The sequence below is a fragment of the Microcaecilia unicolor genome, chromosome 10, assembly GCF_901765095.1.
Source record: "Microcaecilia unicolor chromosome 10, aMicUni1.1, whole genome shotgun sequence".
NCBI lineage: Eukaryota > Metazoa > Chordata > Amphibia > Gymnophiona > Siphonopidae > Microcaecilia > Microcaecilia unicolor.
This window is the reverse complement of record NC_044040.1, coordinates 218,106,338-218,119,525: the sequence shown is the minus strand read 5'-3', so window position 1 is coordinate 218,119,525 and position 13,188 is coordinate 218,106,338. Positions and strand designations below refer to the sequence as shown.

At 41.6% G+C, this 13,188-nt stretch overlaps 2 protein-coding genes across 2 annotated transcripts in view; one reads left to right on the top strand and one right to left on the bottom strand.

Moving 5' to 3' along the window:
* The window catches only part of HTR2B (5-hydroxytryptamine receptor 2B), a 33,045-nt gene extending 24,154 nt beyond the window's left edge, over positions 1 to 8,891 (bottom strand). Inside the window, exons 1-2 of the mRNA XM_030215783.1 lie at positions 8,493 to 8,891; positions 6,938 to 7,588 (exon numbers count right to left, since the gene is read on the bottom strand). Coding sequence (XP_030071643.1) covers positions 6,938 to 7,241 — 304 coding nt within the window. The 5' untranslated portion in view covers positions 7,242 to 7,588; positions 8,493 to 8,891. The remainder of the gene's footprint in view (positions 1 to 6,937; positions 7,589 to 8,492) is intronic.
* Positions 1 to 13,188, top strand: part of PSMD1 (proteasome 26S subunit, non-ATPase 1) — a 188,651-nt gene that overhangs the window by 92,046 nt on the left and 83,417 nt on the right. The gene's annotated exons all lie outside the window — the stretch shown is intronic.

The following is a 13,188-nucleotide window of genomic DNA, read 5'->3' as shown; positions in this document are numbered from 1 at the left end:
AAACCCACCACTTTACCAACACAGAGCACTGCCGGGTTCTCTCCCTTCTTTTGACTATGCTTCCAGTAATACTGCTCACACAAGAGTAGAAATGCAATTCCAGGTTAGCTTTGATCTGGGACCCATAAGGCGTGGTCACATTCTGCTCCCTTCTCTAACCCCAACTGTCTTCCCTGTCGTCCTGGGGGGATTCTATCCCCTGACATTCTGAAAAGATCGCTCCTGTGTTCCGATGTATGGAGGTGAGCTATAAAGTTCGTAATGGGGATGAGTTCGAATTCAGCATCATCTCAGGCAAACGTGACCTCTGAATGAATAATATTGTATAGTGAGCCTGTGTTCACTCTGCCAGGATATTTCCTAGAAGAGTTTTGGCCACAGGGACTTGGAACTTGGGTCTCTAGTTTCATTGTTTTGGGGATAGTAATCAACAGTCCCTGTTCTCTTGTCCTTTTAAATCCTCAATGTTGTCTTGTTTAGTGTAGTTCATTCTCTTTTTATATCAAATGTTGTAGGAATCTGTTAACATTGCCACAGTTCCTATGCAATGAATACTTTTATTAGCAGAATTTTTATTTTCCTTTTCTCCAGCTTTGTTTCCACTATTTTGATTCAGCAGAAAAGTCTGACAGTAAAATCAATCTTTGTGATTTACCTCAGGAGGTGAGGAACAGGGAGGGTTGTTGGCTGTCCTAATCCTTCTTCCAGCTCAAGAAAGGGAAGTATTGAAGGTTTGAGTTTAAAAATGTGTGCCAAGAGTGAAATGTGCCAGCGAGAAGCGATCCGAGAAGTTAGCAGGGACTCGGGACTTCACGGCTTTACACTCTAGCCTGATTGTGAGAGGAAAACATTTAGGAGACTTATCTAAGCAGTGAAGCCAATTTTCAGCTCATTTTTTTTTGGCATTAGTAGGAAATCTGAAGAGCTTCTGTTCTGACAGAAGTAGCGGCGTAAGGCTGTGGTGGGTGCTGTGATATTAATAATAATAAAACGTTATTTATAACCCGCTAGAGTTAAAGTCCCAAAAAGAAGAGGGTTGGGAGCCGGCGTCTTCTAAACCCTTTTACTACAGCGTATTCTTACGTAAAAGTGCCAGTACTCTCCTAGTCTAACAAACACATGTACAGAAGACAGGTTGCAGGCACAGTTTCTATGGTTCATCTCCAGCATGTCCAAGTGCTTGGAAATATCAGGATAGTAAAGACTTGTCCAGGGCTTCCCTTGGGCACTCGTGGACGGTACTGAATTGCAGTCCTCCTCATTTACATTAGGTAAGCTGTTTGCCCCAATCTACATGCTAAACCTTGTGGACTTGCCTCCCAGAAATGCCATAAGATCATCCCGCAAATTTCTCAATCTGCACTTCCCCAGCTGTAAAGGATTAAAATATAAGCTGATACACGCCACCACCTTCTCTTACATGAGCACGCAATTGTGGAATGCATTACCTACAGCCCTGAAAGCTATCGACGAAATAACTAACTTCCGCAAATCTCTGAAGACACATCTATTCAACAAGGCCTACAAAGAGAACCCATAGCCTTACAAAACTACCTCACCAACTCACCCAATTATTACAGTCCACCTTATATCCTGCCTAACAGCTTCCTTCTCTCTTCCCTCACCTAATCTTTGTACATTACTAATTGTATCTGATATCATGGAATGATTATGTCATAACCAAACTCTGTAAGCCACATTGAGCCTGCAAATAGGTGGAAAAATGTGGGATACAAGTGCAATAAATAAATAAAAGCTGAATTTTTTTTTGTATAGGGTAAGAGGTTAGGGGACGAGAGATGTGGGAGGCTGAATAATTTCAGAATCTGTGTACTTGCTCACAAATGTACATGAGGCATGAGTTTTGAATTTTAGCTGTTCGAAATGTGGTTCAATAAATGCCAGGATGTAAGATCAGAAGAGGACTTTTCTTGCGCCTCAGTATATGCATAATTTAATAATTCTTCCAGGTAGAAACGGTTGATCTCTAGATAGTCACTTTCTGAATCCCAAAGGGGTACAATATAAGAGGATTAATTTTGTCTTTCTCATATCAGGCAGCTACTGTTACTAATAGCAGTTCAATAATTGTCTCATAAGTTGGTCCAAAAATCCTTAAAATCATATTACATTTTAGAAATTGATGTTCATTAAAATTTCATATATCACCTAAAATTAAAGTGGTTTATGATGAAAAATAATTTGTATTGAATAAATCTTAATTAACAACATCTAATATCACATAACATTTCCTGGGTACTCTAGTTTTCTTTTGTTAAAGTGCGTTGAACTTTTGTAGGTATATGCATGATGCAAGTGTGTTGTAAAAGTACACACTGTGCCAGGAAGGCACATACTTAAGTACATAAGTAATGACACACTAGGAAAAGACCAAGGGTCCATCGAGCCCAGCATCCTGTCCACGACAGCGGCCAATCCAGGCCAAGGGCACCTGGTAAGCTTCCCAAACGTACAAACATTCTATACATGTTATTCCTGGAATTGTGGATTTTTCCCAAGTCCATTTAGTAGTGGTTTATGGACTTGTCCTTTAGGAAACCGTCTAACCCCTTTTTAAACTCTGCTAAGCTAACCGCCTTCACCACGTTCTCCGGCAACAAATTCCAGAGTTTAATTATGCGTTGGGTGAAGAAAACTTTTCTCTGATTTGTTTTAAATTTACTACACTGTAGTTTCATCGCATGCCCCCTAGTCCTAGTATTTTTGGAAAGCATGAACAGACACTTCATATCCACCTGTTCCACTCCACTCATTATTTTATATACCTCTATCATGTCTCCCCTCAGCCATCTCTTCCCCAATCTGAAAAGCCCTAGCCTCCTTAGTCTTAGAGATAGGATGACATACCTACATGGTTTAGTAATAGGACCCTGTAGAGAGGAATGACAGATTGTACATAAGTACATAAGTAATGCCACACTGGGAAAAGACCAAGGGTCCATCGAGCCCAGCATCCTGTCCACGACAGGGGCCAATCCAGGCCAAGGGCACCTGGCAAGCTTCCCAAACGTACAAACATTCTATACATGTTATTCCTGGAATTGTGGATTTTTCCCAAGTCCATTTAGTAGTGGTTTATGGACTTGTTCTTTAAGAAACCGTCTAATCCCTTTTTAAACTCTGCTAAGCTAACCGCCTTCACCACGTTCTCCGGCAACGAATTCGAGTTTAATTACGTGTTGGGTGAAGAAAACTTTTCTCCGATTTGTTTTAAATTTACTACACTGTAGTTTTATCGCATGCCCCCTAGTCCTAGTATTTTTGGAGTACGTTCAGTTGCAATTTATATGCATTCTTTTTAAAGTCCATGTGTACTTATGCAGTAACATTTATGCCTATCCCTAGTATTTTAGAAAGGTGCCTTTCTAAAATAGGTACCTGCTTGTTCATAACATTACTTTCACATATCTCAAGGACATAGAGAGCAGATTTTGTTTTTAACTCTTTTTACATTATTTTATAAACCTCCTCTTACAACCAAAAATATATGGCCAATAGCATTTAAGTACTACTTATACAGAGATAATAAGGAAAAATGTACAAAATGTGACGAGAGAGTTTCTGTAGGTGTCTGTGGTTCTTGTCGTTTCGGAGTCCTGATGGATAGCTTCGCCTAGTTTCCCCTTGGTTAATGTGCCACCAGAGTGCTTTCATATTCTCCACCACTGTTAGTACTGGTGTACTAGGAGTTGATATGTGTGAAGTCTGTCACAGTGTAGGCGTGACTAGGAGCTGCTTTGGTTGCGCCCGTGCAGAGATCTCAGGTGATAGACATTGTCCCTGTTACTGATCTCCTGCACTGCTCTCAGGTGCCTCATGTGACTGGCAGCTCTGTAGAGCTCCTTTCCTTGGCCCACAATATCAACTTTGCTGTAAAATTCCCCGTTTTAGTAGCATCTCTTTCCTTTTCACTCCTCAGCTGCCGGGAACATTTCTGTAATGTGCTTTTTTTTTTTTCTGAGAGTTGGGAGGTTTGCTATTTGGAGATAAATAAAATTCTGCTCAGAAAGCTGCATTTTTATCCAGAGCATCTTGAAATTCATTTGTTAAAAGTTAAGCTGGAAGGAGACAGGAGATCTGTCCTGAGATGGACACTGAGGGGATGAAGGATGAGTTTCTATTGAGAAGCAACAAAAGGGAATGTATTGGCTTGTAAATTAATTTAGTATGAGCAGCCATTACTGTGTTCTTATCTTGTTTGTACAGTTTCCTTCTTTTACATTCTTGCTCAATGTGTAAGATATTACTATTGGTGGTCAATAAAGATTCCTGAAATACTTTATCCTTGGTTACTACAGCTTCTCTTCAATTACATAATCCTTTGGTTGTTGGAATAATATCAAGGGGCTGCTAGGTAGTCTCTGCAGTACTGTTGGATAAAATGAGATTCTCGAGGTTGTCAGATGTCTGCTGTAGGTCTCCCCTCTACTGTAGAGCACAGAGGCACCTGGAAACCCCTTCCTCTCACACTTTTCACTTTTATATTAAGTGCTTTCCATCCCAGGTTACATGGGCAGGTCACTGTATGATGTGGTTTTGATGTTAATCTTCTTCTGCAGTCTTTATTTGTTTTTATAAAGTTTTACTTCATTTAAAAAATTCCAACACGTTCCTAGGCTGGTAATAAGTATAACACATTTGCTGCCAAAATGCAGATTTCTGAACTGTTTTCAAAGGAAAGTATTTTCTTCTGTTAGTCTGGGCAGCTTGACTGGAAGACTAAAGACCAGACTAACAGAAACTTGTCTAGTGGGCTGGACCAGGAGCTGTGGGCTAGTTGCTAATAACAGAATATTCTCGAGATTCTGAGAGTCATAGACACAAAGAGCCATGGAAGATCCGTAACAGTGGTACATGATGGAGGAGCTGTGAAGAAGGGTTGGGCAGGTCTGGGGGGGCACTTCTTATACTTCTGAATAATATGGCACAGTTGATCAGATTTTATCTTCTGATGAAGGGACATGCGAGGTATGGAGGAGTGGCCTAGTGGTTAGGGTGGTGGACTTTGGTCCTGAGGAACTGAGTTCGATTCCCGGCACAGGCAGCTCCTTGTGATTCTGGGCAAGTCACTTAGCCCTCCATTGCCCCATGTAAGCCGCATTGAGCCTGCCATGAGTGGGAAAGCGCAGGGTACAAATGTAACAAAAATAAAATAGATACTATTGGAGATTCTACATGGACTGTTGCTACTATTGGAGATTCTACATGGAATGTTGCTATTCCACTAGCAACATTCCATGTAGAAGGCTGTGCAGGCTTCTGTTTACGTGCAGGACGTCAGACTCACAGAAGCAGAAGCCTGCGCGGCCACATTGGTGATCTGCAAGGGCCGACTTCTACATGGAATGTTGGAATAGCAACATTCCATGTAGAATCTCAAATAGTAGCAACAGTGGAGGAGTGGCCTAGTGGTTAGGGTGGTGGACTTTGGTCCTGAGGAACTGAGTTCGATTCCCACTTCAGGCACAGGCAGCTCCTTGTGACTCTGGGCAAGTCACTTAACCCTCCATTGCCCCATGTAAGCCGCATTGAGCCTGCCATGAGTGGGAAAGTGTGGGGTACAAATGTAACAAAAAAAAAAATATTGGAAGTTGTGACTCCTGTAAAACATCTCAGTTTTTTTCTCCTGACCTCTTTACTACGGTACCGGTGATAAGAACTAAAAACTACTCAAAGATTTACTCGAGGTTATCTAGATCTACTTTTGATAAGGACACAGCTGCTGGGCAGAGAAATTTGGCCATTATTGCATGTATTGGTGAATCTGTGTTCCAGATAAATATATAATGGGTACAAGGTGACAGCAGATATGTAGGAGAAAATACTTTTCATTGTGAACATACATGTTTGAATGAAATCTGCACTGGCCATCAGGGAAGAGTGAGGTTTCAGCTGTAGTGCTTTGGTGATACACTGCTTTAAAAAAGTGCGTACTGTGGACACGGCTGACCCAAGGGTATCGGACACCCTAGGCGAACCTTCAGCCACACCCCTGCATCCCCCCCTCCCGGGTAGTTCAGCATCTCCCCCCTTTTTTTTACCCTCCCCAACAGTTATCCAGCACATCCCCTCCCCCCCAAAAGTATCCAGTACATCTCCCCTCTTCCTTTTCCATGCCACAGCTTCTGCTGCTGCCTACCTCCATTCTCTGCCAGACGACAAGTCTGCCCTCAAAGGAAAATCAGCACAGTGGCAGGCTTTTCAGCATTACATGCATGCTCCTGGCCTACTGGTCCCGCTCCATCTAACATAGGCTTCCCGTTGGAGGGGTCTGGAGCAGTAGGCCTTGAACGTGCACAGGCACTCAAAGGCCTGTGGCTAAGCTGACAGTAGTTTATTTCTCTGCTGCTGTCTTGCCAACTATGCCAGTGCTGTTCTGCCATCCCTGAATTCCGCCATCCTAGGCTGATGGCTAGTCCCCCTAGTGAATAGGCCAGCCCTTTCTGTGGCCTTCTATTGAATTGTTCTCCAGAGCAAAAGTATGTGTTAAATTCTTAAGCTTTCAAAAGATCCAAATATTCTAATGTGATTGGGTGGGCCATGTGTAAACAGAGAACAGCCTATCATCATTTGTGTGTCCATGCTGAAAGTCATACAACAGTCGTACATAATAAGAGTATGTGGCTAGTGTTTACAAGGGGTTGCTATCATTGTTTCTGGGGTACAAGGGACTGTTGTTCACTTGGGCAACATCCATTATACGTTCACTCCGGCAACAGCCATTCTACAATCAAATGTCATGGTTCTCTTTTGGGTTGTGATCGTTCAGGCCTCCTATAACCCAGGAAGATTTTTGAAAGCAGTTATGTTAAAGTGAACTCTTTTTCACAGAAACAGGAAAATGCTATGAGTAATGACAATGAATTGGAAGCGTCAAACTCTATAAGAGTAAAGTCAGGTGCAGGCTATTACTTACTGAAGAGGACGGTGAGGAGTGCAATGGGCATCACGAAAAGTCCCACCAGAAGGTCAGCCACTGCCAGTGACATCAAGAAGTAGTTGGTAGCGTTCTGTAGCTTTTTCTCCAGGGATACTGCCAGGATAACCAGGATGTTGCCTCCAATGGTGGGGATTATCACCATCAGAATCAGCAGTGCTGCCCATTTTTTCTCAGCTGCGTTGGGCTCATCTGCACCTGGAGACACATTAGCTTCGGGCAAGTGACTTGGCATTGTGGTGCTGTGCATGACAGATTCTGACAAATTGCTGTGCTGAGACATAGTATGTTTGATGTAGGTTCTCTTCACTTCTCTTGGTTGCTGTGTAATTCCAAACACTGCCCAATAGCATGGTCAGTAGATAAACAAATCATCGGCTGTGGTGAAGTGCTAGTTCCCTGCCAAACTTTTCCATATCCACATGTATCCTTGCTATTATTTTGTGACTCTCTGGCTCAATATAGTGCTTACCCACGAAAGCACTGTGGCTGCAGGAGTCCCTTGGTCATTCTCTGAGGAGGAGGCTTGGGTATCGGAGGGATTTGCTGATAGAATCCGACAGCTTTGGAAGTTCACGGTATGGTATCTTGTTCTCTCTGATAGTGGATCTGTGTGCCAACAGCTTCTCTCTACAAATGGAAATATGCTTATTGCATCACATTTTTTGATTTAAGAAAGTGAAGGTCTACTTTTCAGTGTAGGAACACCTCCTACACTCATTTTCTCCCCCTCCCCTATAAACACGTAAAACAGTGGTGTTTTTGTATCAGTATACCTAATCTGGGCTAGTATTTGGCATTCAAATTTCCTTGGGAGTTGTACTTCTAGGTTTATGAAAGCTCTAAAGGACATTTTCAGAGGATTTGCCATTGTGTTATATGATTAATAGGAACTATATAAAAAAACAGGACAGATTAAGATAAAGCATCTGTAAAGCAGCCAACAAATCCCACTGAGCCTGGACATCTTTAAGAGGGACCAATCGGGGAATGCATGTCTTGAGACCAGTTCCGTAAGGAGCGTGCTAATCGCAAGTTTGGAGGGACTTGCCTCATAAATTTCATTTTCTCCCTTGTGTGCTTTGTCTGATAGCAAATGAGTGATTTTGTCTTTAAATTTAATGTCTGTTGGCCCTGCAGCTGGGAGCTGCCCCAGGAAACTCCGGGATTCATATGGTACCAGGATGAGCGGCTGCATAAGCTGATGAAATGCTTTAGAAAAGTAGATGCTTCATGAAAAAGTGTTTGCTTCCCTAGCCTTGTTGGGAGGTAGTATAGTCAGTATCTATATAAAGCTGTACAAGTATGGGGGAAGAGTAGCCTAATGTTTAGTGCAATGGGTCCAGTTCTCACTGCAGATCCTTGTGACTCGGGCAAGTCACTTATCCCTCCATTACCTCAGGCACAAAATAAGTACCTGAATATAATATCTAATCCACTTTGATTGAAATCACAGAAAGGAAAGTCCCATCCCCATCCCCCAAGCTCTTATTCCCCTGAGTGTGGGGATCAGCTTTATAACAAAATACCTTACCTTGGTTATATGTCTGCAGATTCCGCCCAAGTCCAGGAGTTTTCTGTTTGAAGGCGAAGGAAATTGGACTTACTTAGCCTTGGGAGAAGTTTTACTCTGATTTTGAGTCTCTCTTCCATCATGATTCAGGCTTCAAGCAGCAACGTGTTTATAAACCAACTGCTTTTAGTATTTTCTTCCATGCTGTCCTGTAGTTGGATGTCTACAGATCTAGGCTTCCTTAACTTTCATAGTACATTTTTCTTCTGTTTTTTTCCCCCTTCTGTTAATTTTTTATTTCTAGTTTTAGAAGGTTTAATTGCCAGCTTTTTATAATGGTCTTTTTCTCTGTAAGCAGTCCGTCACTGTTGTCCCTGTGTGACTGGATGAGTTTTCAGTCCTTGCAGTGTGATCGCTGTGCGCTGAGCTGCAGGACTGTTCCCCTTCCTCACACACTGACTCATTCCAGTGCATCTAGCACAAAGAAACAAATGGGTGTCTTAGAGCTGGAGGAAAGCCAGCAAGGTTATTTCCTTTGGTATCCTTTGCTGCTAAAGACTTCCATTACAGCCTCCCTGTCGCACACTCCCTCCCAAGCATCCCTGGTTCTGTTATATAGATCTAGAGTAGAACTTTACTCCGCCTTGTGAATTTGTATGCCATTCTTTGGAAAAGTAGTAGCTTTCTCCCTTTAAGTTAAACTTTGATTTTTTTTTGTCACACTCCCTCCCCTCCCCACTGGCGCTCCTTGAGAATGTGGAAGGTAAAGTAGATTACCCAAAATCACAAATGTCCACTTTGCTCTAAGCCCTCTGGGAAATGGATTACTGTACCTGAATTTTTACAGAAATACTGCAAGCCACCTTGAGTGTCATTTGGAAAGGTAAGCTAAGAATCCATACATTTTTCAAAACCAGAATGATGTCCAGGACGTTCAGATCCTTTACCCTCCTTGTAGAAGTGAGTGAGGGCTATGGGTTCTTTGCAGAACATCTGTTTGTTGCTGTGTTAGATTCAGCCCTATAACATGGCTAAAATCCAGGTCTGTCCTCTTTGTAGCAATAAATAAAATGACTAGGTCAGTTAAACAAAAAGGAGTTTCAAGTTTCTCTGTAGGTTAGCTGGCTGATTCTTTGAGTATAAATGGAGTAACTTGTTTGTGTATATAATGTGGCCAGAAGGAAACGTGAGCTTGCAGGCGTAAAGTGAAGAAACTGCGAGCTGCTTTTCGTAGCTTGGTTTCTTTGTTACATGGCACAGTCTTATACTTGGGCAGCTAAGGTGCTTGGCCAACCCTGTGCGTTCTCCTCTTAGGACAGCAAATTATTGTGCTGAGGAAGGTACATTGCTAAAACACTGTTGGGACATTTATTTGCATCTGCCATTTTTTGTCCTGCTTGTTTTCTCCAGTTCAGCTGAAGCGTGGCAGGGCACATCTCTAGAGCCCAGTACAAGTACATGTTCCAGGCGAGCTGCAGTTTGAGCTCGGTCTTTCAAATGACCTGCCCTTAGGTTTGGAGCTCCTTGCCCATAGAGCTTAGATTAGAAATTAATTTACAGCTCTTCAGAAACAAGCTGGTTGCTTAACCATCCTCTCTCTGTGATCAGTGTTTTGAGGTTGATACTGTTCACATTTTATTATGTTGTCTTATTTCTGTCGTGATGTTTAATGTTGGCTTTATTTCTTGTGTTTGCTGTGCAGTGCTTAGTACGGTAGGTAAGAGGTAATCAAGAATATAAACATAATAGCAACTGTGATGCCCTCTAATTTCAGGTACGTGAGCACCACCACCTCAGCTTGTAAATTGCTTCCAGACCACTGTGAGAATCCATGTTTGTTTGTTTTGTGTTTTTCTTGCCCTGGTTAGCTTGCTACCTCTCCGTACATCATCCACAGAACACAAGGCAAAAGCGTCTTAGTATCTCTTCATACTTTTCAGTAGTTTCTGGATTTTTTTATTGGGATGCAATTTCTCCAAATGGGTTAGTTTTGCGCATAGCCAGGATATGTGGAGTGAGATCTCAGACTCTCAAATTTACTGCTATCGCTCGCCATAATACTTGCATTGTGCCAAAGAACTTCTTTCTGGCGTTCATTTATTTATTTATTTATTTTGTAGCATTTGTATCCCACATTTTCCCACCTATTTGCAGGCTCAATGTGGCTTACATTTGCCGTTATGGCTATTGCCATTTCCGGACTTTAGATATGCACATGATTTTGCAATCAAGTGCGTACATACATGGTAGAAGAATGCATTGTGTACTTGCGTTCATAAGATGTAATATGTACAGGCAATGTATCCAGCTTCGCTTGGAAGATCTTTTTAATCAAGGCTGTGGCACCCAAAAAGCTGGGAAATATTTCTGTATCTTTGTCACATTTTCTTAGTTTTGGACTTCATTTCTTGGTACTTGAGCATCTTTCCTCTCTCCACGCGATTCACCAGGTAATTGCTTGGGACTGACACCTCTATAATCAATGCCGTTCTGGTGTTTTTCTCTTTTACTACTAAATCCATTTTTATGGCATCCAGCTTTTTATCAGTCATGATCGGAATGTCTCAGGTGATCATAACCTCTTCATTTTCCACAATTCTCTTATGGTCATGATCCCAGTGCTTTCCCAGTACATGGTGGTTATCTGCATGTTCTTGCCTGTCTCTATGTGTGCCTCAGTTCTTTGTGGTAATGCTTTTATTTTTTGTAAGTCTTTTATTGAATCAAGTGCATCAATACAGCATAGCAAAACAAGTTACTACTACTACTTAACACTTATATAGCGCTACCAAGCATACGTAGCGCTGTACACCATACACATAAAGACAGTCCCTGCTCAAAAGAGCTTACAATCTAATAAGACAGGTAACAGACAGAACAACTAAGAGGCAGGGGGAATTAAAGAGGCGGGGATAAAGGTACAGGCAAGTGAGCAGTGTTTGACATGGGTGTTGCAAATAAAATCTTGCTGCATACAGTTGTCCCCAGCAGCTAATCCAAATCATGCAACTAAGAAGCTAGCAAACCTCCCTTACTATACTACTGCTTTTTCCAATTTTCCAACCAAAAAGAAAAAAAAAAAGACGACAAAACCCTTAGCAGGTGGGGGGGGGGGGGGGGGGCAGTAAAATATAATACAAAGTAAAAGCTAAAATCAGACGAGTCCATATCCGTATCAATGGAGCATAAGTAAGTCAAAAAGCTCCAAATTTCCCCCGGTTTATGAATGGCTTTATTACATTCTGCAAACTTCTGTTCTATATCATAACGAGTACCACAGCTTCACCAGCCACTTAATGATATGAAAGGATACCCACATTTTTGCAGGCACTTGCCAACACTAGCTTGGCCTGCATTTAAAGAGTGTCTGAGGTAAGGTCTAGCCAGGTGCCAACCAGGATTTCAAGGAACTGGCCATCCAGTCCAAACTTGAATTTTGAATTCTATAGTTCTCCTGTATGCTTTTGCCTTTTGGTCATGATCATTAGATAGGACCCATTATGCTCCTCCCCACTCTTCACACATTCTCCAGCAAGAGGCCACCACTTCAGAGAGCCATTGGTTAAGTGAAGCTGGAGTAAGTAAGATGCTACTGATACATAATTTTGTCATTATTCTCTTCGCTTGGGCTGCCTGCATTCTGGCCCAGTCCTGACCTTCAGTGTACACCCAACTCTTCTTCCCACCTACCCTGATGTGATTTTCCTAGACCTTTAAGATATTTATGAATGGCTAAAATTAGGCCTTTAGGGCCTTATTCTGTAAAAGTTATGCTCCTAAATGTATATAGGAACATAAATTCTGCTCGTAAATTCTGCTCCTAAATGTAGGAGTGTAAATTTTAGGAGCATGACCCTTATAGGGCTCTGTTTACTAAGCTACGCTAGCGATTTTAGCACACACTTGCGCTAGAGACACCCATAAGGATATATGGGTGTTTCTAACTTTTAGCGCACGCTAAATATGTTAGCATACCTTAGTAAACAGCAGCAGGTTTAAAGAGGGAGTTATCAATTACAGGAGTATGCCTAGAAAGCTGAAACTCTGACATTTAATGTATGGAATCCCAAATCCTCTGCCAGGCCTTAAACCTAGGAGGCAACCACGTAAGGTAAGATAGTCTAATATGGCTAACTAAACCCTAATAACACCTTTAGCCCAGACAGCTTTATAATACAAAACCAGGTTAAGGATTCCTAAGCCATCCAGTTTTCTTTTCATTTTTTTCTCTCTTTTTTTTTTTTTTTTTTTTTTGCAATTTAGGGAGCGAAAAGTGGGGGAAAATACAAAGAATTTAAATCTCAGGAAAATCAAGACAAATAATACACCTCAGGCCCTAACAAAATCAGACCTCACCATCAATTGAAACTACTTTATTCAGAAGAAACTTGTAAAGCTGAATAGAATAAAAAAAAAGATGTATTTGACATTCTTATAAGTAGTAATCATCTACAAGGAAATCTGAGAAAGATGCCCCCACTTCTAGAGTGACGGCTTTCAAATCTAGAAGTTCTTTTTTGCAAAGTTGAGTTGCCATAACTACAGCAGGAAACATAACCACGATAAGTTCCATCTTTCTCTGTGCTCTGATCATATCTTGTTCTGAGGAAAAGATGACCACGTGAGGGTAGCCCAAGAATTTTGTATCTTATTTTATATTTATTGCAATTGAACCAATATACACAAGCAACTCAGTCATGTTACAAAGCAAATTAGT